This window comes from Gobius niger, assembly GCF_951799975.1.
Source record: "Gobius niger genome assembly, chromosome: 11".
Lineage (NCBI taxonomy): Eukaryota > Metazoa > Chordata > Actinopteri > Gobiiformes > Gobiidae > Gobius > Gobius niger.
Genome location: NC_136862.1, coordinates 13214606 through 13239967, shown reverse-complemented (window position 1 = coordinate 13239967; position 25362 = coordinate 13214606). Strand labels below are relative to the sequence as shown.

Here is a 25362-nt window from a genome sequence, read left to right as displayed (position 1 = left end):
CCTCACATATATTTTCACACCAATTGGGCAAAATTCAGTATAAACTGAGTGTAAATCAGTCCATACCAGCCCGGATCTACAAGGGTGCAAATGGGTTCATTGCAATATAATTTCAAAATGTTTGCAGCCTCAATTTTAATGACGAGGGTGTCGATTTGCACCCTTTTGAAATGCACCCTCAGTCATTTTGTTCTGGTGCCAGTGCTGGTCTATAACACCTAATTTAAATACTTTTTAAAGCATCAATGAACTTGTCTCCAATTAAAATAAAGCCTAAAATGATGGGAATAGTCAAAAAATAGTGAAATTTTAATGTGCTCAGTAAGTTGAATTGTTTCAGTTGTGTTGAGAGCAAATTCCTACCCAAGGCATCAACATTCTCTCTCTCAAAAAGACCCTTTATTGCAAATTGCCCATCAAAAAGGTTTTGCTTTGTTGGCCACGGCGCGTGGGATAAGAAAAAATGTATTAGTCCCTAGAAATAAAGGCTTTTACAAGAAAATGTGAATAGGGGATTTTGCTGCAGGAATTTTTTTTTGTTCTTTTCTCTCTCACAAGTCATTCAATGGATTTGAAATTTGATCTTTCTAACCTACTGGTTTTGTGAAAGCTCTCAGTCACCCAGGAGTTTTCCAATTTCATACTAAAGATTTAAAATGCCATCAGCAAACCTTCAGTCAATCATTTTGAAATCCCAAGGTTACAATCCGGTGTGGCTTGTTCATTAACATGCACTGTCCCTATAAAACTTTACATTGCAACCTGCTCTTGTTCTATGACCTCTTTTAACCCCTAATAAGATATTTTAATACAATTACTTCGTCAAAATATCGAAAAAACGCACACTTACATCGAAAACAACCAAGTGACGTTTATTTTCATACTGTGTTTGCAGAAAGACATTGCGGTGGTATCACATTTAATACAGAGCCACACACGCACAAGATAAAGTGGATAACGTGAGCACATGCTAGATGCCATGCCTGATGCATTTTTCTAACGGCCAGTGTTACAAGATAAGCTACATATGAAAACGGCTTCATATTGAGCATATACACTTCCAGACAGAGTATTATAAGGCAAAGGTCTCTAGTGTTTGGTCTTTCCTCTCACATTAAAGACAACATGAAACTTAAATTTACGTTGGCACCAAAGCACCAAATTTGAACTTTTTTTTTTTTTTTTTTTTACAAATGCAGCCATTGTCTATTCATCTTTGATCCGTTATACACACACTAAACGCTTGGGAAATCTATATATCCATTTTGTATAACGCTCACGTCCACAGCACCAGCAACAATATACACTCGATATCTGTGAGCGAGCGACTTTTAAGTTAGTTCTAAATGTTAAAATATTTATGATTTACATCGGACCTCAACAAAGGCACTATTCACATATTATAATCTATTTGATAGAGCCAGTAAAATTGGAATAGAGATTTGCAACAGAGAGCCATACAGGTTAAAGTAAAGTTTGCTAACAAATAAAAAATACTGGCAATGGAAATGATCACATTTTATTACTATAGCTCAATAAGAGAATCGCTAAATTAAATTTCACGACATAGAACATTAACTTGACATCTGACCTGTAACAGTTCTGAGAGGATTACACAAAACGTATTACTTCACATAAAAAAAAAAAAGAACATATGAACCCATAGATCCCGCTAGCTGATCTGAAAACACAGGTCAGGGATTTCTTTAAAACCGATTCGCAGAGAGAATATACTGGACAAGCTTGAAAAACAATATGGCGAAAGGAGGATAAAGTACAGCATCTACAATCAAACATTTTCTTCAACTCTGCCCTCTAGAGGCGAAAGCGTTCACATTGCATCTAACTAACCATCCTTGTCATGTAAGTAACAAAACAAAAAACAAAAAAAGGAAGAAACGTGGTGTGTATTGTAGTGGTACTATCCATGTTCACTTCACTTGTTGCAAACCATCATCATCACATGCTAAATTTCCATCTTGAAAAAGCTCACCTTTTCATACAGGGTGAGGGCATGGGAACTTCCTGATTGATTTTTTTGAGAGAAGCCTTCCCCGGGCGACCTATCTCCCTGAGAGGGGACGTAAACTGGCCTGCGCACTTGCCTGATTAAACCCCCCCCCCCCTCCAAGTCGTGTGGCAGGCCAAAAATTACGAAGTTCCAATGCCCCGTCCTGTAATCTGTCATTTTTAATCCACTAAAGAGGTACAATTTAGCCAGAAAATATTGAAAAGGGGTTAAAGAAATATTCACGGTAACACAAAAGTGGACGTGGATTAGTAAAACCTAATTAAAGCTCATACCCTGTCCTTCTACCATTTGCTACTTGAGGTAATAGAAATAGTCAGTAAGCCTGGCAAGTAACCAGAGTTTTTAAGGCGAATCTATGGCTTGAGTTTGTTTGAGTTGCGAAGTGTGACGTAGAAAGAAGCATTGTTAGTAAAAGGTTAATCTATACATTTTCTTTTAAACACCATCTATTGAAAAACACAGTGATATACTTTACAGAAATCCAACATAAAAACCGAGAGGACTGTCTAAGGTTTGGGCACTTAAGTGTTGAACAGGCACTGCACAATTGAAGACATGTAACAATGAACCAAATCGTTTTACTGTCACTGTAGTGTGGGGAGATCTCGAACCACCCACTGTAATCATGCATCTCGGTGTCTACTCGGTAAGCAGTGCAAACTAAAGTTTTAGATTTACAAAACAAGTCCTGACTGGTATGTTATATGTCACATTCACCGGTATCTAACTCTCCCAAATAAAACTGTATCCAATGTTACACAAGAAGGGATTTTGATTATTTTTTACAGTTTCAGTCTAAAACTACAACTAAAAATCTGTTAACAATCTGGTCCTTGTGGTAGAAGGTCCCAGCAACACGAAAAAATTAAAAACTTCATAAAAATATATATAAAAATTAATGGTGTTTCTCAAATGATGTTGCATATGGGTCTGAGGTTGGATATACGAGCTGTATACTTTCATGCTTGAGGCAGGTGAGAGTGAACGATCCCATAGAGTCATCAAACTGCTGCGGCACCGGTCATCTTCTGCAGCAGCGGCATCTGGACAACAGAAGAGAAATAGGTGTAATTGTACTTCAGAATTAGTCAGCTCAAAGTGCATTCGACAGGCGATTTGGTAATACATAATTCTGATTCTGTTGTTCTTTGTCTTGATTGGATCCAGCTCATCCCATTTGAGGCGGAGGAAAAGTGATTTTCCTTATCATTATAAAACTGTACAAGAAAATTGTGTAGACCAGATGGAGGGCTGTGAATCCACATGCCGCCATTATGGGCCAACCAAAGCATCATGTTTGGAGGTAAGGGAAACCGGAGGAAAGAAAAGACACTCACTGTTCGACAATACAAGTACATAAGAGAAAGTTACTTCTCTTTTAGAACCTAAAAACTCAACTTTTTCTCACATTGCCACTTCAAGGAGCTAGATTCAAGTATGTCATTTTATACTCACTCCTGCCACCACAGGTCTCACGTGTAACTGCAGCTTCTATATTAAGCTCGTGCATGACACCAATTCGGACCCGAATTAACAACTGTGCAGGATTTTAGTGGCAGTTGTGGTGAACAGGTCTGGGCTCATTCTACACATTAGGACATGGCTGGAACATGTAGGGGGAGAAAAATACATCACTTTAACATTTTTAAACTCCGTATAGCCCCTTTAATTGGTCTAGTAGCTGTAAACTAGTAATGAACATTCGCCACATTCTCCACATTGTATCCACACAGTCTGACTCAGTATTTCAACAGAGCAAAACGGTAGTAAAGGGCGCCATCTTGTGATTAGAAAAAAACAATGCAGCAGTGAAGCAGCTACAACAAAAATGAGAATGCCACATTGGGAGATTGGAATTGCTCGATACACGTGTCAATGCCTCGACTCGTAAATCCCTTTTGAAGCCACAAAGCTAGGAATCAACAAAAACACAAAAACCTTATCATATGCACTTTCATCTTCGAGACATTGTAGGTGTTACATCAAGTGAATATTTTGCTTCATAGATGATGGTAGCAAAGCCCTCAGTATGATAATGTTGCTATGGTGCTCTGCCGTAATGTGTTTTTGTTGCTTAATCCCAGTAGACAAACAGTTTAGTGGGTTCAGCCTGTTAATGTGATGATTGCTCTGCGTTGGTGGATGTTTATGCACCGTTCAGAGGCTTTGGGTGAGACGTGACCACTTTTTATTCAAACCTGACTTCTCGTAAACTATGTTGGTGAACACTGATAATTTTTTGTTTGCTTACCTTGGTCAGATCGATCCCAGTAAGGGCGTTCACTGAGACTGGGAGTTCAGCTAAGAGGCGGGTCACCTCTCCGGTCACACGGCTGCCATCTCCGCTCAGGATGACGATCTCACTAGTCTTGGCTAATGGTGCAGCCACTTTAGCAGCAATCTGAAAGAAAGAAAGAAAACAAGACAAAACAACTTATCAATTAAAATGACAGGGCAGTGTTGTGCTTTTAAACATGTAGGACATTAATTTTTCCAGTATAAAATTGCATAAATATCCCACAGACCTTGGGCAGAGCCTCCAGCACCAGCGCAGTTTTGGCAGCCTCTCCGTACTGCTGATAGGACTCGGCCTTCAGTCTCATCTTCTCGGCCTCAGCTTTACCCACAAGCTCGATGGAACTGGCCTCCGCCTCACCAATACAACGGATCTTCTCAGCCTCGGCCTGCGCTGTCAGCACCTTCTTGATCCTGGGACACAGACAGGCACCATTGAGGAAATTTGTAAAATACAGGGTTTGAACTGAAAGGTCCTACATCATCTTCTATTTGAGATTTTACAATAACTTTAGATTGCTTGATATTTGATATTTTTTGCAGTATAATTTAAAACCATCAAAGGTGTTTACAAAATACCTATGTTTATACAAATGGTGTGATATGCAGTTATACCAAACGCCAGCAGGGGGCGCCTGGGAAATAAGTGGCAAAGCAAAAATTAAACCTCGATTCTGGCAACACATGCTAATCTGCGGAAGGAAGAAAGTTTGACCACGAACGAGTTTAGTGAAGATGCTTAGATAATGTGTAAATATGTGGACTTAGAAACATGCGCAAAACACCGCTCCAGGAACATTTTTGATGAGGGTTTACATTTTGACACGGGTAAAACCTCAGCAAAGTCATTTTCCCTTCCATGAGAGGTTACACTTACTTCTGTCCCTCAGCGATCTGCTGCATCTTGTAGGCCTCGGCCTCTGCGGGCCTCTTCACTGTAGCGATCAGCTCCTTCTCAGTACGGTCAATCTCCTTCTCTTCAATGGTGATCTGTTTCTTCCTCTGTACCACCTCGATCTCGATCTCCTCCAGACGGATCTTCTGCTGCTCTTTAGCCGCCTGCAGCTCATATGCCAGCTGAGCCTCTGCTTTCTAAAGAAAGTAGTTTATGTTTTAATAATTCATGTAAAAATACTGCATATGCCAAATGTGTCCAGTGCATACCTTGGTGTTCACTTCCTGATTGAAGGAAGCTTTCTGCATTTCAAGCTCTCGTTTAGAATCAGCCATTTTTGTGTCAGCCAGGAACTTCACATCCATCATTTCCCTCTTGCACTCAGCTTCCTGCAAAAGACAAGTGTGAACAACACTTACGGAATAAGATCATTTTCACACTGTCTACAAGCATGAACAGAGCATTCATTTGTATCTGTCATATAATTTAGCTAGAACATACCCTAATACCAGCATCTCTCTCGGCCTCTGCCACTCCAATGTCAGCATCCCTCTGCACTGCGGCAGTTTGCGTTTTCCCCAATGAGCTCAGATACTCCACTTTGTCATAGACATCCTGTTAGAAAGAAAAGAAAAAAAGCTTCAACTACCATCCAGTACTTCTTCACAGCACTTGCCCAAACAACTGTGTTAAACCTTGATGGTAAAGCTGAGGATCTCGATGCCCATCCTGCCGACATCAGGTGCAGCCACCTCACGAACCAGAGTGGCAAACTTGTCTCTGTCCTGGTAAATCTGCTCAACAGTAAGGGTACCTGAGAGGGACAAAAGTCTATGTTTAAATCACCGCACAACGAAAAGCAAAGAGCATGTGGCGATATTAATTTGTCAGTACTCACCGAGAATGGCACGCAGGTGACCCTCAAGCGTCTGCAAGATGACGCTCTTGATTTCCTGGACAGATTTGCCCAGAAACTGTTCGCAGGCGTATCCCAACAGCTCACTGTCAGTCATCACCTTCACCTAAATATGAACAGACTGTCAGCTCAACATGCTTAAAACACACATGCAGATACTTTTTCATAGTAAGTGAAACTTTCAAGATACAATTGCTTTGTTTTGGATAACAAATAATTACAATTTGGAGGTTTAATAACTAAAAAAACAAATGCAAAGGTACGAATTAATAATGTAATTCTCCTTGAACTAAAGAGATATGAAAAATATGCAGACAACAAAAAAAATCTATCAGCAACAAAGGCATTTTAGACTCCACTGCTGCTGTAAGAGAAGGAAAGTGAGCTGGGTCCTTAGGCGAGAGGTCTGCAACATGCACACATACCAAGGGTCATGGGGGCAACACAATGTCAGGGAGAGATGAAGGTCATTCCGAAAAAATGTCTGAAAATAGAAGGGCTGCAAGCCGATTGGGCACTCAGCCTGTAGGGGGAGCTGTGTGGTAGCAGATAGGGGGAATACGGAGATATGGCTTGTGGGAAGTGATAAAGTGTTTCCTGGAAATCTTGACTTCCTGCCCCACCCCCTTATACAACCACACTTTCGCCTTTGCCTCAAACTTAGCTGAATTAGATTAGCTCAGACATGTCATCACTCATTACAATGTAAGCGCTCTTTCACTTTAAGGAAAACCCTAACCCTGTTGCCGTGGGTTACACTTCAACATGACTAGGCTTAAGCTAGACCAATCAGGCGGCGGCATGACGAGCCTCGGTGAAGTGAACTGTGTGAAGATGTGGGTTATTGAGCTGCAGACAGTGGGGCCCATTGTCAGCATGCACAACTTGGAGGAGGTCGGCATGATTGCGGCCACAACACAGAGCGATGAAACACTGGCAATGGCAGTGACGGAGGCATGCCCACAAAAGCAGTATGGTATTTGCAAACAAAAGACAAACATGTCGATTACTTTATTTGTAAAATCCACCACAAACAGTTCAAGCAAAAATGCTGTCACACTGATTTTCTTGTGATTGACAAGTGTAATTATACAGCAGAAGCAAAATCATTGTAGGAGCATGTTAACAAGCAAGGTGTGGTTGAACTAAATCACTTTGGTGGATTTTCCTTCAAGTGATATGACTTTTGTTTGGCACTGAAAACAGAATGAGTAACTAAAAAAACAGACAAGAGCTGGGCAATCTTTTGACTTTATATATTTCTTAGCTGCGGTGGTCCTGAGGTAAATTACTAACACACCGGTCAAAATTTTTGTTATTCAAAATTGAGGACAATGTTCTGACAGTGTGCCTAACTGAGTATCGGTACACTCCATTTTCATATGAAACTTGTAAATAAAATACAGAAGACCAAAAGGACAAATAACTGTTTGGATGTGTGGATTTGAGTGACGGCCCAGCTCTATCTGTGATGAACAGCAGGCTTCATAAACCGTTGTCCTGTCACACCTGTGTAGCCTGGTTCAGCCCGTCAATAGCACTGTGTAGCTACTGGCCTATTAGTAAACTAAACATTCATGTAAACTATTTAACTCATCACAGTGCTATTAACCAGACTAATGGCAAACACAATGCTCCTTTTCTAAAGACAAAGTGATACATCAGTCATGCTGTGGTGTACTACGAGTTAATGTCCATGGATCCCTGAGGGACAGGTGCCTGGGGAATGCAGAGTGTTGGTGCTGTTAGTGAGGTCTGACGTGGCATTCCCTGCAAAGTGTGGTGCTTTACCTGAGCCACCCCAGTGACAGTAATAGCTACACCCTCCGCTGTCTCTACATCCTCACACTTGGGCTGCAGGGTCATAATCTCAAGCGTTATCCTGTGAAGAATGTGGAAAAATATAAAATAAAAATTGGCATGTTGGGAGGGGAAAAGCAAATGAAGGGAAGGACTAGGACACAAAGAATAAACCCATTCACCCAAGGACTCCAGTTCACCAACAACAGAGTCAAACCATGATTCTCACAAATTCAAATTTGTCCCCCCCCCCCCCCAATTAGAAGCACCAAAAGCTGTTCAAATTACTAAATAATTTCAAGCAACTTAATTTGGTGACTCTGTTGCTATTTGTGACTCAGAGCGCAGCTTTATGATCAAACAGCTGACTGCCTCCATTGCACTGCAGGAGAAATACAGAAATCATCAAGATGAAGACACGGTTAGCGCTTGTTAGTGAAGCTTCATCCAGTCCAGATGCTGCCCTTGTTTGTTGGGGTCTTGTGGAGTTGGATTACCTGAGCTACCCCTGTCACATCCAGGGGCACACCCTCGGAGGTTTCGATATTCTCACAGCGACACAGGATGGTCATAACCTCCAGAGACATTCTGCGCAGACGGCAGGCGAGCAGCAGCAATAGCAGAGGCAAAACAGTGAGATGGACAACAGCTGTTAGGAGTGTCAGTAACCAGGGTTAAGGGGAGAGGAGAGAGAAAGACGGAGACCTTCAGTTTGCCTAGCGTTGGTCCTTATGAAAAAGAAATAATCACATGTTCAGTATCACTGAACAGCTGCTTTGAACGAGGGGTCAAATGAGGAACGCATTTCCCAGTAAGGACAACAAACTAACTTGAGGCAGAAAGTCCATAAAAAACAGAGCATAGGAACAGCTTGGGCTCTTTCTTGTAAAAATAATGAGAACCTAGTCCTACCCACACCTGCCGTGTTTACATCATAGACTGTATATATAAATGGACAGCTTCTGCTCACTCCTCCCCATTTACCATAAAGACTACGGTCGTGGGGGAAGTCATGGCGGATTTACAGACTCCCTCTCCCCAGCTCTGACGAAGCATGTTCCTAAAAAGGGCATAAGGGCGGGATCTTCACGGTAGACTCGGCCCTTGTGTGACGTGTAGCTCGCGCTGCTCCAATGCTAACAGTTGGACCCTCTTTAAGTACGAGATTTCTAAAATTCTTCTTATGAAAACCAGCCTGGTTTCTTAAATTGTGACTAACCCAGCGTTATCACAGGAGGAATATCTAGCCTAGTCTAGTGTTGAAAAAATTGAAACCAGGCGTTAAAGTTGTTTTTAAGGTGTCTAAACTCCAATGCTTTTCAATGGGGCACTAGTGGCGATATGGAGGTACTACAGCAATGGCGGACCAATCAAAACCTGGCCTTGAGCGTTGCCTCATGGAACAACTGATGCCAACTAATGTATAACCTTCACAGAGATGATTTCAAACATAAGTTAAGGTTAACATTTATATCACTGCTAAGCATAATGGCTGAGCTACACCAGAACACTCTTCCATAAAAAAACTACATTCTTACAAACACAGATCCCTGCACCTTATCAATACACCAAGATTTCAGCATCTTACAACAATCTGGTCAAATTTCACTGGTGCCTCCTGATCTGACTCAAAAGCATGTGATAGCAGCGGTACAGAGGAGTGGGTCTGGTCCATCACTGCCCCTCCCTTTCTTCTTCTGCAGAATAGGATCAATGTGTCATAGGGCTGGACATTAACATGATTACTGCATCACAAGCAGGAAACCCATCTTGGTTTTATGATGCCACAGGCCTCTGCCTGAAGCTTTTAAACTCTGCCTAAGATAAACATCATTTCTAATTTACCAAACAGGAAATAATATAGATTGAAATATGGGTGTGGTTATAAGTTTTATATGAATCCTTGTTAGGTATGCTATCCAAGTTGGACCATCTACTACAAAGGTATCCAAGCAACGCAAAAGCACATTAAAGGGAGGTTGAACACGAGCATTATGAGGGTAAAGGACGCGCACACAAGACAAGGCAAAGGTTAGCAAAACACAGGGCATGAAAGTCTAAACAGGACAGTATTTAAAACCAGAATGACCGGAAAATTACTGAAGCTGCTCTTCTGTTTGAACACAAAGGTTTCATCAGTGAGTCCACAGTCTTCATACCATTTTCCATACATTCTGGTTTTAACTTTGTGAAACACGTAATATGCAGTAGAATAAACTGAAAAGTACTAGTGTTTGTGGAGCATCAGTAGTACTACATTTGTAACTTCCCCTGACCCTGATATTACAGTATGTACCATCTGTTTAATTTTCCACTCTGCTCTGGTGCAAGTTTACTGAAGCCGTGCTGATAATGGATCGCTCACAACTGCACGTTTGGCAAATATTATCTTTTAATATGGGTGTTATTTATTGTAATTCATCATTTATATGACATCTTTTGTCAAAACGGACTCTTTTTTTTAAATGGTCACAAAACAATCGCATTTGTTTATGGACTATTTAAGTATTGCCTCTAGTTTATAGTGTCAGAGAAAAACACTGCCATTTCCCATGTAATTGTTGTAGACTAAAATCTCTTCAAAAACTTAGCATTTTGAGTTTGGAATGAATATACGTTTGGTAATTTTGATCTTGATTATGATTCTGAGTTTTAAAACTCTTTTAAGAGCTTTTTATCGCTGCACTTATCTATTGCTGCAAAGAGCAAGGATTTCTGATTAATAATCTGCTTTCTTTTGACCTGAAAGCCAGAGCAGGTTGTCATGGATCAGTTCAGTTGGTCTTAGGAGCCGCCCAAATGTCTAACTATCAATTTTGTGAATGAAATCCTTCAGTCCTCTTGTGGACGATCGGGAATCACCCTGTCACACTACCACACACGTGTTGACAGGCGCAGGCAACACGAGACAGCAGAGATGCTTAGTTAGACTCTGAGTGAGCAGCAGGTTAAATAATGATCTTGTTTGCGCCCTGAACTGAGTAATCTGTAAAAAACATGTCACCAAACTACTAAACGGTAGAGAGATGCTAGTTGTATGTTATCATGGCAACTTGAAAGTGCAAACTGTGCAAACCATAACAACCAGTTACTGCTGTGAGCAATAAAGGGCCGTGCCCCAAACAAAATGTTGTTTGATCAAGTAAATTTACCAAAGGCATTTGAACTCATGGATTTATATGAAATTCAATACCTGCCTAGTTATTAAAGAAATAGGCCACCGTTTTTACATACTGAGATATGTTCTTACCTGAGCTTAGACGAGTTCTTTTGTACCTGTCTGGTCTTCACGGGTGCCCTCAGTCACGTAAACACAGCACAGACGGCATTTAGCCTCTCCTCCTCTTCACTATAGCTCCAAACGAGGTGAAGATAGAAGCTACCAAGCTCTTCCACGTTTTCCTATTTAGATATGGTTACGCCGTCCGCACAGTAAAGTCAAGATATTACTGCGCGAATTTCACACTACTCCTGGTATTATTACGCCTTACAATATAGTCCCCCCTTTTTATCCGCTTAGAAAATCCATTGTTTAATTTTGTGTAATTATACTTTTGTAGTGTAACACTTCACGTAACCATATTTAAATAGGGAAAACGTGGAAGAGCTTGGTAGCTTCTATCTTCACCTCCTTAGGAGCTATAGTGGAGAGGGGGAGAGGCTAAATGCCGTCTGTGCTGTGTTTACCAGACAGGTACAAAAGAACTCGTCTAAGCTCAGGTAAGAACATAGCTCAGTATGTAAAAACGGTGGCCTATTCCTTTAATCAAACTGTAACAATTTTGACAATATATGAACAAGCCATTCCTTATTTGAAAGCTCAGAACCTCTAGAATTCAGTCACTGAGTTTTAACCACTGGAGGCTGCACTAGCTCTGATTTGATTGGGATGCTGGGATTGTTGCATTGATTGAGGGTCCTTTTATATTTAATTCCGATTTGACCCTTAGAATCTGGCAACCAGCGAAAATGGTAGACACTAGACAGCAATTTCAGTAACTATCAATTAATTTGGTTGTTCAGTTCAAGTTTAATCCAGCTTGGCTTGACTGAGAAGTGCAATACAGTAGTTTGTAACCTTCAGTCTTTTTTAGTAAAAAAAACACGCACGTTCTCTGGCCCTGCACACACCCTAGAGTTATAGGCTTTCAGTCTGTTTAGTATTCAGCGCAGTGATTACGTCTATAGCCCACTGGGAGCTTTAAGTGATGAGAGAGGAGCAGTTTCGAGTGCATCCCTTGGACCTGGACAGACTGGTCTTACCTCTGAATGTCGGAAATGAGCCACCAGGCCCAAGCCCAGCCGCCCACCACATACGTCTTCTGATCGGAGCCACAGCAGCCACCTGAGGACACAGAGGCACAACACGTCACAGGGAGGGCAGCCATTTAACGAAAGAGCAGAGCAAAGTAAACAACAGAGCGGCAAAGGGTTTAGCGGTACGAACAAAGAATAAAAACAGAAAATTTAAAATGGAGTGCCCAGCCCTTACTGAAAGATCTATCCACTCATCTTACAGCACTAACAATAAAAAAGAAATCACAGCAACTTGTAAATCATTGCAAATTATACAACCCCATATAAAAGGTTATCATGACATTTGAAAAAACATCTTCTTCCACAATCCTCTTTATGCTATTCATGGTCTCACACACTGTCCTAATTTAGCTGCATCTCATCCAAGTAAATATTTATGCACATCGACTGTTCGGTTTTCTGCTTCATCTGCCATTGCTTCTGTCATGTGAGCCATCTGAGTCATTACTTAATGACCCCACGAGACTAAATCATGCTTTTGAGTTTGATCACTAAAAGGTGACACAGAAATTTGGCTTTACAAAGACTGGAGTGGTCAAGCCAAAAGGTCCTATTCGCCGTTATATCTGGGGAAACATTCCCAGCTGTCACGCGTTAATAGAGAGATCGGGGGAGGGTGGGGTGCTGTCGGATGCGTATGCAGTCACGTTCAGCAAAACTACAAGCTTCTATTTGACAGCCGAAGTCAGCCTTGATCTGTTTGCGCATGTATGTCAGCCCTTTTTACAAGCGGCGTGAACACTGCGCCATAAGGAAACCGCAGCAGTCCCAGGAAAAGGAAGTATAGTTCAGCACTGTTTGGAAGAAGGAACCAAATCAGAATCTCAGAAATATTGTGTCTACACCTGTAACGTGCGCTACTGTGGAGAAGTAAGGTGAGAAGATTCTGGGCAATTGTTTTCGGATCCAGATGAAATGTACAAAGTCTAATTTATTTATAAAAGACCTGAATAAAAAGAGAGTAGAGCAACACGCCAGGCAGGGAATCAACATTGAGCCCAAAGCCAATAAACATACAACAAATATGGCAACTGGCCTATATGTAGAGATCTATAGACAAGCCAAGCCGGGGAGACATGCACTATTATTGGCCTAGTCCCTTGCAGGCATAATTGGGATTCCTAACAGCACTCACTGCTAGGAGAATGAGAGGGGACCTGTGGGGGCAACAAATGAGAATTTACAAATGGATAAGTCGTCATCAAACCTAGTAAAAAATGACTGATGTAATTATGTGAATGTTAGTATTAAGAAATATCTGTGCCAGAAAGGGAGGGACTTGACCTTATTCTGGTGACTGATACTTTTGCTTACAACTTTGTGCACAATGGAAAATCCCATACCACTTATTATGTTTGAGTTCAGCAAATGTGGGTTTGAACAGGAAACCTAGCAGAAAGCAGTGCAGTAGAAAACCTCTCTAGCAGAGCTCTGCCAAATCAAATTAGGAAAATGAACGAGGGCTTTGCATAGAGATAAAGGCCAGAGACTCCCGCAAGGATGGTCTTAAAGATCCAAAGCATCGGTGAATATCTCAGTGTGTTATGATGGAAAACATGCGCGTGTTACGCCTCGGTAAAGCTTTCAATAGCCTTTAAAACATTAACCAGAGGGTGAACCAAAGATGACTGCATCTTATGTTCTCCAGGAGCGCTAAACTATGCTTGATTTTCAGAATAGGCCAATCAGAAGTCAGAATAAAAAATAATAATAATACAAAACACAGAAAAAAAAACAAGCAACAAGTTCACCATGAAAATAAGAAATTAACTAAAAGCAACAAAACGAAGATCAACAAGCTCTTTAAAGAAATGCACCCATATAACGCAGTATTAAACTCTAGCTTTAGCAAAGGTAAACAAAAATGGTTCAATGTAGTATTTTCATTTGGGGGCGGATTACGTTTGTCACGATGCCAGCTTCTTGCTCAATCCTACGACAAAACGGCCTGGAATCACACGTTAAAAGATCCCTTCTCCTTTATAGATATATTTCATTGGATTAGCCAGCTATAGTGATCAAAAGTTAAAAGCAAAATAAGCGTTTTCTGGTTTTCTACGAGTATGCAGTCATCAAGCAGCTGGACACCATCGTCTATCGTTTAAGCAGTTGCAGCAGCAGCAGCGAGCGTTACCTGAAACCACCAGGGCCTCGTTTGGTCCAACGGTGTGACAGTTTCCCATTTTCTACAGACAGAAAAACAAAATGTCCAACCGAAAATGTATCATATACAACCAAAACTCCTTCAAAAATCGTTTTCTGGCGTTTCAATCAAATACTTTTTGTTATTTTTCCACGACAACATTCGCGTAACCACTCCCCGCCCCACAGACGCTTTTCCCAGCGACAGAAAACTACATCCAGCGGCAACCGGAAGCTTTGCTCACATGTCAACACGACCACTTCCGGTGTAAAGTAAAAGGCGTGGCAGAGGATTTTAGTGTCCACGCTCTTACGTTGAAGCCATCATCTCTGCACATTTCTGCGTTATTAAAGCGCAACTTCACTTCGGGCAGAGACCCCTCCCTCTCCACTAAGCCTACAGCGAAGGATGGGAAATGATCGTGGAAATGATGGTCATGGAAGGCGTGGTGGGTTAAACGTCCTGTCACGAAATCTTAAAGCCCTTATTTTATTAAGGACGATTGGTTCAGGATGATTGAATTGTGTCTAATTTATACAGCTAGCTTCTAATTATAGGGTTGGGACGATATGCTTTTGTCAAACTATGGGTCCAATTATGGATGATAGGAATTACTGCTGATTCTTTGTCCAGTATTAATAGAAAAAGAAAGCATGGTGGTTATTATCTACAAGTCTGACACTGTGAGTAAGATTTTAACACTTTTGGCAATACGAGCCTTTCAACAATACTGCTACAGACACCAGCCTAAGCCTTTTATTATATTTTTGTTGTTTCTCCTGTAACTGAGCATGGCTTTTTTCGCCCTTTTTTTTTTTTTTAAATAGGCTATTTAAGGAACAGGCCACAGTTTTTCCATACTGAGATATGTTCTTACCTGAGCTTAGAGGAGTTGATACGTACCTGTCTGGTCTTTGTGCGTGTCCGTGGAAGAGCGCGGTAGCTTCCAACTTCACCCCCGTTTGGAGCTATAGGAATACATTGGCAGAGGCCAAATGCTAGCAACATCTTTGGTCATTTTGCGTGACTGAGGACACGCACAAAGACCAGACAGGTACGCATCAACTCATCTAAGCTCAGGTAAGAACATATTTCAGTATGGAAAAACGGTGGCCTCTTAATTTAAGTGCATAAGAATGTTAGGCAGATCAAGTACTGCGTTTGTGTACTGTACATTTATGCCCTGCCAGGACAGATAATTCTTAAAAGCAGCTACATAACATCAGCCTCATTAATAAATTTAAATTTTTTCACAGCCCACGATGAAGGAGTCGTCAGAGAACTTCTGCAGATGACAGCTGTCCATGTTGTATGTTGTAAGTCCGATGTGTATATGGTGAAGAGAAACGGTGAGAGGACGGTGCCCTGAGGGGGCCCGGTGCTGCAGACGACCACCTGTAATGAATGAAATTCTTGTGTTTTATTCTATTCATTGAGTAACATGTTACGCAGTGTGGCTTTAAGTATTGCAATATGGGATGTCCAATACAAAACCACACTCATATCTGCTGCTAACACTCAATGCACCTGTTCATCTGTAAATACACTCACACTGTTGTTCTATGTCAAACTGTTGTTGTCTTTGCCATAGTTTATAGTTTAAAGTTTGTATAGTTTATTAGTTATCTAAGTTATGTGTTACATGTTTCATGTTTCATGTTGCACAATTGACCGAAAAAAAATTCTTAGTTGTGAACCTGTTCATAACCATGGCAATAAAAACAATTTTGATTATGATTCTGAATACACCAATATGCAAAGCATATTGTGATATATAAAACAATATATTGTTGCAGCAATGTTAACTAAATGTAATCAATGATGATTTATTGGTATTGTAATATTATCAACATACCTTTTTTTAATCACAAATATAAGTGCAGCTTCTAAATGTAAAGGTCTATAATGTTAGTCCCAGACAGTATGAAAATGATGTAATGATTGATTATGATAAAGCTAGTTCGTTGGACTTCCTTTTGTAATTTTCCTCTGTTATGTTTTTACTTGGCACACGTGGCTGGTTATGAAAGGTTACAGAATGTGTTATAAAATGAACTGACGGGTCAGTTACAACAACTGACCTGTTGCATACAATAATAACAGACCCAGTTTGTCTGACCACGAAAAGATTCCCTATAACTGGAGCTCTGGATCTCTAATAAAAAACACCACACAAGTTACAAAGTTAATTGTAAGGATTCCTTATGGATGATATGATTTATTTTGGTTGTTGTTAGAAATCTAAAAACAGGACAAAATGTAAAAAAAAATTCTCCTGAAACTTTTGTAAAATAATTATTCTGTTTGGGAAGCAAAACCTGATGAAAGAAAAAAGAAATCTAAATTAAGTTAAATGATTAAATGATTTTTTTTAAAGGACTAGTTCATATGTAATCTTTAAAAACATGTTTATTAACAAACCAGCCTTTCTCAGGGAGTGATCTGACTTTGGGAAACACCTACCTCTTTATCAACAAAACTTTGCGCGTATTGAAGTGCTGTGTGCATCCCACAGTCCTTCGTCCCAGTATGAGCCTCTCTGCTGCTGCATGTGAGTGTTCCTGCTTAGAGCTAATCATTACTGATAATAAAAGCAGGTTATATGACCCAGAGCCTCTCAAATCTCAGTCACTCTGTGTGAGGAGTTTGAACACACAGGGAATATGGATCAGCCCCCCAGCCGACCGACATGGAGCCGGCAGTTAGAGTTCACCCTGGCTGGCATTGGCTGCGCTGTGGGTCTGGGCAATGTCTGGAGGTTTCCATATCTGTGCTACAGGAGCGGAGGCGGTAAGAATGAACATTTTTACTGATTTTAGAGATTAACTCTTTAAAGACAGTGCACGTGAGTCCAAAGGTAAACAACTGACTGTGTTCATACTCAAGTCAGTGTTAATTTCGTCGACTAAAATATTTAGTCTTAATTTTAGTCAAAGTGTTATTTTTGACGACTAAAATCATCCAAACTTCTATTGACCGTCTGAAAGAGGCTCATATCATGTACATTCACTGTCAAAGGATCAGCTCTGAGCTTTGTTCATGTGGGGCAGCTCCATGAAGTCGAGGAACACGACTAAATATGATTATAATGAATATTATAAATATAAGTCGACTAAATTAGTCTTAATTTTAGTCGACTAAATTGACATGCAATTTTAGTCGACTAAAACTAGACTAAAATTGAAAAGTTTTTTTTGTCTAAATCTTGACTAAAATTAAATTACATTTTAGTCAAAAGACTAAGACTAAAACTAAAATAAAATATGTTGTCAAAATTAACACTGACTCAAGTCAAGGTGAATTGTGCCACATTTTTAATTTCACACGTCACTTGTGTTAAGAACGTTCCACTCTTCATTTAAAAAGAGATTTGAACAATAGTAATAATCATGTAAAAATGTGTAATAGTTGATTTGCTCTGACTCGCAGGAGCCTTCCTTGTGCCCTATCTCCTCATGCTGTTTCTGCTGGGCATCCCTCTCCTGTACATGGAGCTGACTGTGGGACAATACACTCGCAGAGGGCCGGTCCATGCCCTGGCTAAAGTATGCCCCCTGTTAAAAGGTAATTGATTGCAAGTTTTGTATTGTATCTTCAAATGGAAATGAAGCAATTTATCAGTAAACACAGCCAAAATCGTAAATAAGCTAAATTGGCATTATCGGATAAGTGAAGTTTAAATTTATCAACTTGTATTGTTGACATTTTTTTATTCAGATAGATTTTTGTATATCTTTTAGTAGCCTTTGAATAAACTAGGTGTGAGTTTATACAAAAACATATAAAAATGTGGGGTTCAATGTTCAATACATCAAGCAAGATTCTGAAAAACAGATTGTAGATTGTAGATTTGGCGACTTTTTGTTTCCTAAACAGGTTTACAACATGAAAATAAGTTCTCTCCTTTACCAGTGTATTTGACATCCACTTCCCTGAATTCTGAATGCCCCTCAGGTGTGGGCTTGGCATCAGTGGCCATCTCCTTCATCATGTGCACCTACTACAACGTGGTCATCACCTGGGCCCTGTACTACCTGTTCAACTCCTTCCAGCAGCCTCTGCCCTGGCTGAGCTGCAACAACACCTGGAACACAGAGAACTGCACCAGCCACAGCAGTAATAGCAGCTACTCCTCCACTGCCAGCCAGGAGTTCTTCAAGTACGTCCACATGCTGAGTCACTGTCAACCTTTTACATCAAATTACAGCGCGATACATAATCCTTTATCAAACACTTACTGTGCCTGTGACGAATTATGTTTTTGAGATCAAGCCAGGAATAGTAGCAAGAGTCAGATATGAGCTCAGTTTATTGACGTTTTTATAGTTCAATCAATCAATCAATCAAATTTTATTTGTATAGCGCCCAACAACAACCAGAAGGTGCCCAGAGCGCTTTCCAGGATAAAAACAAGAATCATAGTAGACAACAATAAATACAAAAACACATAAAAACAGCAGTCGAGTCAGTGGCTATGTATCGAAGGCTTTCCTGAAAAAATGTTGTAGTTGTAAGGTTAATTATTGTGTGGCCAAACAATGAGCACATCAAATTTATCTGTGAAGTTGGTCGGGACAATGCATGTTAGTGAACACATGAGACTCATGCATGTAAACACACCATGCCATGGGCTAATTTCCATCTGGTGTCCCCCCACTCAACCTCACCTATTGTACATGTTTTTAAAGCTAGGGGAAACTGGAGTACCCAGAGGAAAACTACACAGAAACAGGGGGAAACAAGCAAACCCTGTTCGGCCCCCGGGAACATGCCTGCGACCTTCTAGCTGTGAAGCAAAAGTGCAAATTGCTGCCCACATATAACGCATATAACATTATAATTTGGGGGCATTCAAGCAACTAAAATCACCCAGTGTGATTTACCCTGCTTCGACCCATAATTGCTGAGATAGAATCTGAAAATATTAATTAATTAATACATTTTCCTCTGCTTTACCCGGGGCTGGGTGCAGGGGCAGCAGTCTGAGCAGAGATGCCCAGTCTTCTCTAACCACGCACACTCCCTCCAGCTGTTCTGGAGGATCCCAAGGTGAATCCAGGCCAGTTCAGAGACACAGTCCTGGGGGCCTCCTCCCAATGGGACATGCCCAGAACACCTGGGAGGCAACCAGGATGCATCTGAATGCCTGAGCAGCAGCTGTACCCCGAGCTCCTCTCTAAACTCATTTTGGCCATGACCCACATCTCATGACCATAGGAGAGGGTAAGAACGTAGCTCGACTGGATAAATTGAGAGCTCCCAGTCTCAGCTCCCTCTTTACCACAACTGTCCGATAATGCGCCCGAATCACTGCCGGCGCCGCACACAGAACTATGGCCTCGGATTTGGAGCCGATTGTCCTCCCAGTCGCTTCACATTCGGCTGCAAATTGCCCCAGTGTGCGCTGAATGTCCTGGTTTGATGAAGCCAACAGAACAACATCATCTGCACACAGCAGAGATGAGATCCTGGCGTTGCCACTGGCTGCGCTTAGACCTGACCAAATCCTATCTTATCTTAGAGTCAAAGTCAGCGCATTTACCAAGTTAAGTCGATAGCAATCAAATAATATCATAATGACAGATGTCAGAGTTCAGTGCCCTACAAGAGAATGACTTGCATAAAGTGAAAATTAACACGTGCACATTTCTTATCAGATATAGGATGCTACAACAAACACACACAGTGGAGGAAGCTGGGCAGCTGAGATGGGAGCTGTTCCTTATTCTCATGTTGGCATGGATCCTTATTTACTTCTGTATTTTCAAAGGGGTCAAATCAACCGGAAAGGTAAATGTGGTCCCCCAAAATCAGCATAATTTGCACAATTGCATCTACATCCACTCACCACCACAGCAATGTCTCTGCTTGCAGGTTGTGTACTTCACAGCTCTGTTCCCGTATGTTATCCTGATTGCTCTTCTGATCAATAACGCGCAGCTTCCTGGCGCATTGGACGGGATAACCTTCTTCATTGTGCCGAAGTGGGACAAACTACTGTCTGTGGAGGTAAAACACCAGAAGCAGTAACCAGAAATAACCCATGGTTCAGTCTGGCACATAGGTACATTGCTTGTGACAACATTATTGATCAGATCACCTTAGGTTTTCTCTCCATGTTGCTCCAGGTGTGGGTAAACGCTGCGGCGCAGATTTTCAACTCCATCGGGATTGGATTTGGTTCGCTGATGGCCATGTCGAGCTACAACTCCTTCAACAACAATGTTCTCAAGTACTGAAAACACACAGGAACGCCACACACATTTCACAAACACTCTGGCCAATCCTGCTAGGTTTTGTTTGTATCTTTCAAAAGTAACTCATTCTTTGACCCTTTTGGATTTTGAGAAATAATAATAGACATAACAGAGACTGAATGGATACTGTAAATACTTAATTATTGTCAGTCCCTTTAATGGAACTGACAATAATTAAGTTCATTCACACATTTGTTTGCTTGAAGTTGCCAAAATACACTAGAAACGGATCCCATATGGAATGAATATCATCTACCTTCCCTTTTAATTCGAATAATTTTTTTTTCAACTTAACATGCTTCATTACATTATGTAGCAAGTTAGTGTATTTTAGAGGGTCTTTTTTTATTCCAATTTAGTAATATCAGTCTTCTAGCTAGCACTGAGACAAATGTAATAACAGTTTTCTACTTATTAATAAGATTTGCAGTTACTTTACTCCAAAAGGTGCAAGCACTGGGTCAGGATGTAACTGTATTCCACAAACATCAGACTTCAATTTAGAAATGTTAGTCCTGTAAGCTGTTATGTTAGGACAGTTTCAAACAGCGTGAGGCAGTGAAGCCTGTTCCTGGCCGCACTGATCACAAGCTGTGTTCACCCCATGGAACATTTTGGGAAAGTCGTACTTTGGAGAGGTGTAGCCTGTGCAGAACATGAATTGGAGCAGTCCATGACGAGCACAGACTGAAGATGAGTGGACGTTGTCTTGAGCTTTAGTCCATTGAGATGCCGTTATATTTATTCCAATGTCCTGTTGCCAAGCTTCTTTTAGGTGATCAAGCGAGGGCCTATATCTGACAGTTCATTACATATTTTAGAAATGTACCCTTTTTTTCCAACTGGTCTTTTAAGAGTATAGTATTCATGTCTGAGCTGGGAGGCTGAAGAGACAAGGATGGGAACATTGATTGATAAACAAATCCTGTATTTAGTGCATTCCTTTGACATTTCCACTGAGATAAAGCAATTTCACAAAGCGCTGGATTGAAGTCATGGTTAAGTGTAAACTGGGTTAATACTGAGTCAGTCCCTTTAAACATTTCCACGGTGAGGACATTCAGATTCTTTGTGCAGTAAATATGTGATGGGAAAAAAAACAGTATTATTGAGTAAGCTGCTTCTCGTCTAAATGAACGTCCAGCCAGCATTTGGAAAGCTCCTTTGTGCCAAACCCTGCAAATATTTAACCTATTGTTTTCCCAACAGAGATACCCTGGTGATAGCGATCATCAACTCCCTGACCAGTATCTTGGCCGGATTTGTCATTTTCTCTGCGTTTGGATATATGTCGTATCTGCAAGGGCTTCCCGTCAGTGACCTGGCAGTGGACGGTATAGTGTTCGTTTGTCTTACATTGCACAGATGGAAGCATGTACATTTTAAGTGCAAAGTTATAGAACATTTGACTTGTTTGAGTTTCGTATTGGGAATTTGGCGACACTCCCACAGGTCCTTGGACTGGCCTGTTAGATTAACCCTTTCCCAGCTATAAATGTAGGTTAGAAGGTCCCGAGTTCAAGGCCACTTACGAGTTCTGTGAAGGTCAAAGTCTTTAGACAGAAGCACCCACCTATTACACTTTTACTTTATTTAAGTTTTTTTTTTCATTGCCAAAAAAGAACAGGGAAACATGTGTCTTTGCTGTGAGCGACTCAGCTCCTCTAAGACTCGTAGCTTTACTGGGAGTGGGGACATCTTCAGCTTGTGTCCATGGAGATGTTGACTAAAGGCAGGCATATATAAGATTTACATAGGTTAGGTTCTCATCCACAGAGGTGGGTAGTACTCAGTTACATTTACTCAAGTAACGTTTTGAAGAAATTGTACTTATTAGAGTAGTTTTATCATACCGTACTTTTTACTTTTACTTGAGTAAAATTATTATGAAGTATTTGTACTCTCACTTGAGTAAAAAATTTTACTTTTCCCACTGTGAGTAAATATTTAAGCGACAAATGCTTCATACGTTGTTTTTCTGTATTTTCATGCCATGTCCGTGGAATTTTCTTCTTCACAAATTATTGCTCCATTGAAAATAAATCAAACTTTTTCTCTCAGTTACTCACAGTGCTCAAGTAACATTTTTGTTATCGGTTTAGATTAAAGGGACTATACAGAGTTTAAACATGTTAAAATTAAGTATTTTCATCCCCCTACATGTTCCAGCCATGTCCTAATGTTTAGAATGAGCTCAGACCTGTTCACCACAACTGCCTCAAAAAGGTGTTAATTCGGGTCGTCATGCACAAGCTTAATATAGAAGATGCAGTTACGCGTAAGACCTGAGGTGGCAGTAGTGAGTATAAAATGACCAACTTGCATCTAGCCCCTTCATGGTGTGCTCATTAAGTATTAATAAGCATTAGTAATCATTTTAGGCTTAGGTTTAGGGTTGTTGGCTATGAATAAGCATATTATCAATGGCCTATTAGTATGTTAACAGATAAAAGTATAATAAACCCTGGGTTAAAACTTTACAAGCATATTATTAATGCCTATTAATACCTAATACTTAACAAGCACACCTTAATATAAAGCGTTACCACATTTTCTCCAAGCACTTTATTACTTTTACTTGGGTATTTATTTTGGTCATTATTTCTACTTGAGTCAAATTATTTCAAAGTAACGTTACTCTTAGTATCCATGGAGGGAAGTCTTCAAATGTTCCGAGTGCTAAAGCCCAAAAAATGATACTTTTTAGAAAAATTGTAAAGGGTAGCACATCAGTAGTTCATATATCCATACAGAAATACTCACATATTTTTTTATTTGGTTACAACATAGAGTAAACGCTAACGCGTTCGGCATAAGTCTTCCTCAGAGGAAGACTTCTGTCTGGATATATGAACTACTGATGTGCTACCCTTTACATTTTTTCTAATGTTACTCTTACTTGAGTAAATATTTTGGCTACTCTACCCACCTCTGCTCATCCAAATCCATTCTTTGATTGCCCCAAGCAAAATTACCAATATCTGTGTCTAGATGGTTATTAGGAGCACGATTTGTATTGCTTGCAGTATAATCCAAACTGTTACACAGTGTGCCTTTAATTAATTTAAGAGATTATCTGTTCAAGGCTTCCACAGAAAAATAAATGAATAATGGAAAATATTCAAAACTAAATCTGTTTGCAGGACCTGGTTTGGTGTATGTCGTCTACCCACAAGCCTTTGCTCAAATGCCTGTTCCCCAGCTGTGGGCCGTTCTGTTTTTCTTCATGCTGCTTTGCCTCGGACTGGACAGTGAGGTAGTTTAAAGTCCATTATCAAAAACAAGTCAATTATGTGAAGCAACACAGGCTCATGGTTGGATTTCTGCAGTTTGCCATGGTGGAGGTGATGGTGACCAGTCTCATGGATGAGTTTGGCCAGCGCCTGATCACGATCTTCAAGCGCAAGGAGCTGTTTGTTCTGGCCCTTTGTGGAGCAGCGAGTCTTCTGGGAATCCCGTGTGTCATGCAGGTGAAATCTCCTGTTTCTACACTTGTTACAAACCTCTTTTCCCTGAAGCCTCCCTTACAAAAGTGACTTGTACACCAGTCACAATCATGTGTCCAATCTATTTTGCTCAAGTAATACTGTGTCTGACCTGACACACAATCCCTGCCCCCCAAATTGTCAGTGGCTTTGACCCCCTAACCTGTGTTTTGGGCGCCTAGGTGGGGATATACGTCTTTCAGTTGATGGACCATTACACTGCCATTGTCTCCATCATGTTCCTGGCTTTTTTTGAGGTGATAGCCATCTGCTGGTGTTATGGTACGCATTACCATTTGCTTTCACAATCAAAAGAAATGAAGGTGTTGCTATGTGTATTTTGTTTTTCTCTGAGTAGGTGTGAAACGTCTGTCAAACAACTTGAAGGAGATGACTGGAAGCAAGCCCAACATCTTCTTCATTGCATGCTGGCTCATAGTTGACCCCCTTCTCGTAACAGTAAGGGAAATCTTTGCAAACATTGTATCGAAATATCAATAATGTCCCAAACACTTATACCTTCTGTTGCAGGTCATTCTTGTGTTCTCTGTCATCCAGTTCAAACCAGCTCGCTATGAGAGCTATGTTTTCCCTCCCTGGGCACAGGGGGTGGGATGGGTCATTGCTTTGGCCTCTATAATCTGGATCCCACTGGGGGCTGTTCACACATTATTTACATTGCCTGGGTCGCTCATGCAGGTAATAAACAGTTGATCTTAATATCATGACAGAGGCAGACAGAGACATTGGTGATGCTGGGTAATAATATCACGTGTTCTTCTCCACAGAAACTAAAGCGATCCATCACACCAGGAGCGCTGGATGAAATATCAAAGATGCCTTATTATGAGAGAGGAGGGATCGCGGTCACGAGCTCATCTCAATATCCAACAGAAAAACCTCCCATTCAAACCAACTTTTGATACCTCATAAATTATGAAAAGGCTTTATATGTATTACTGTAATCACAAGTACTTTTCTACTATTTAGATACTGAGTGTATTTGCCATGTTGCTCACTTACATTATGTTAACACTTGCTACATATCTGCTATGCAGATAACCTTACATGGCCATGTCTGTGAGCTTCTGATTTTGTTTATGTGAAATTTCAGTGTATGTCGAGTATTTCAGTGCTAATGATGAGAAAGGTTCTACAACCACATGTTGTGTTAGTGAATGCTGCCATCTTTTGGCGATGTTGATTTATACATGTTGAATTA

General features: G+C 40.7%; 2 protein-coding genes across 3 annotated transcripts; one reads left to right on the top strand and one right to left on the bottom strand.

Annotated features, from left to right (window-relative positions):
- Positions 1-851: 851 nt before the first annotated feature.
- On the bottom strand, positions 852-14616 carry LOC306970064 (flotillin-2). 2 transcript variants are annotated; one of them, XM_079565892.1, is made up of 11 exons: positions 14390-14616; positions 12202-12283; positions 8436-8526; positions 6121-6244; positions 5918-6036; positions 5724-5837; positions 5492-5611; positions 5205-5419; positions 4558-4741; positions 4284-4433; positions 852-3075 (listed from the first exon to the last, which is right to left on the bottom strand). In XM_079565892.1, exons 1-11 carry the CDS (start codon positions 14436-14438, stop codon positions 3034-3036), a joined length of 1290 nt encoding a protein of 429 aa, XP_079422018.1. In that variant the 5' UTR covers positions 14439-14616; the 3' UTR covers positions 852-3033. The 2 variants fall into 2 exon arrangements, with proteins under 2 accessions (XP_079422018.1, XP_079422017.1); XM_079565891.1 differs by lacking the exon at positions 8436-8526 and adding an exon at positions 7930-8020.
- Positions 14617-17768: 3152 nt separating this feature from the next.
- Positions 17769-25247, top strand: LOC306970225 (sodium- and chloride-dependent GABA transporter ine). The gene is made up of 12 exons (XM_079566104.1): positions 17769-17962; positions 18353-18557; positions 20056-20188; positions 20273-20407; positions 20527-20630; positions 21865-21989; positions 23799-23911; positions 23985-24125; positions 24323-24422; positions 24499-24599; positions 24672-24839; positions 24929-25247. The coding sequence occupies exons 1-12, from the start codon at positions 17854-17856 to the stop codon at positions 25061-25063; spliced, it is 1569 nt and encodes a 522-aa protein (XP_079422230.1). The 5' UTR covers positions 17769-17853; the 3' UTR covers positions 25064-25247.
- The last annotated feature ends 115 nt before the right edge of the window (positions 25248-25362 follow it).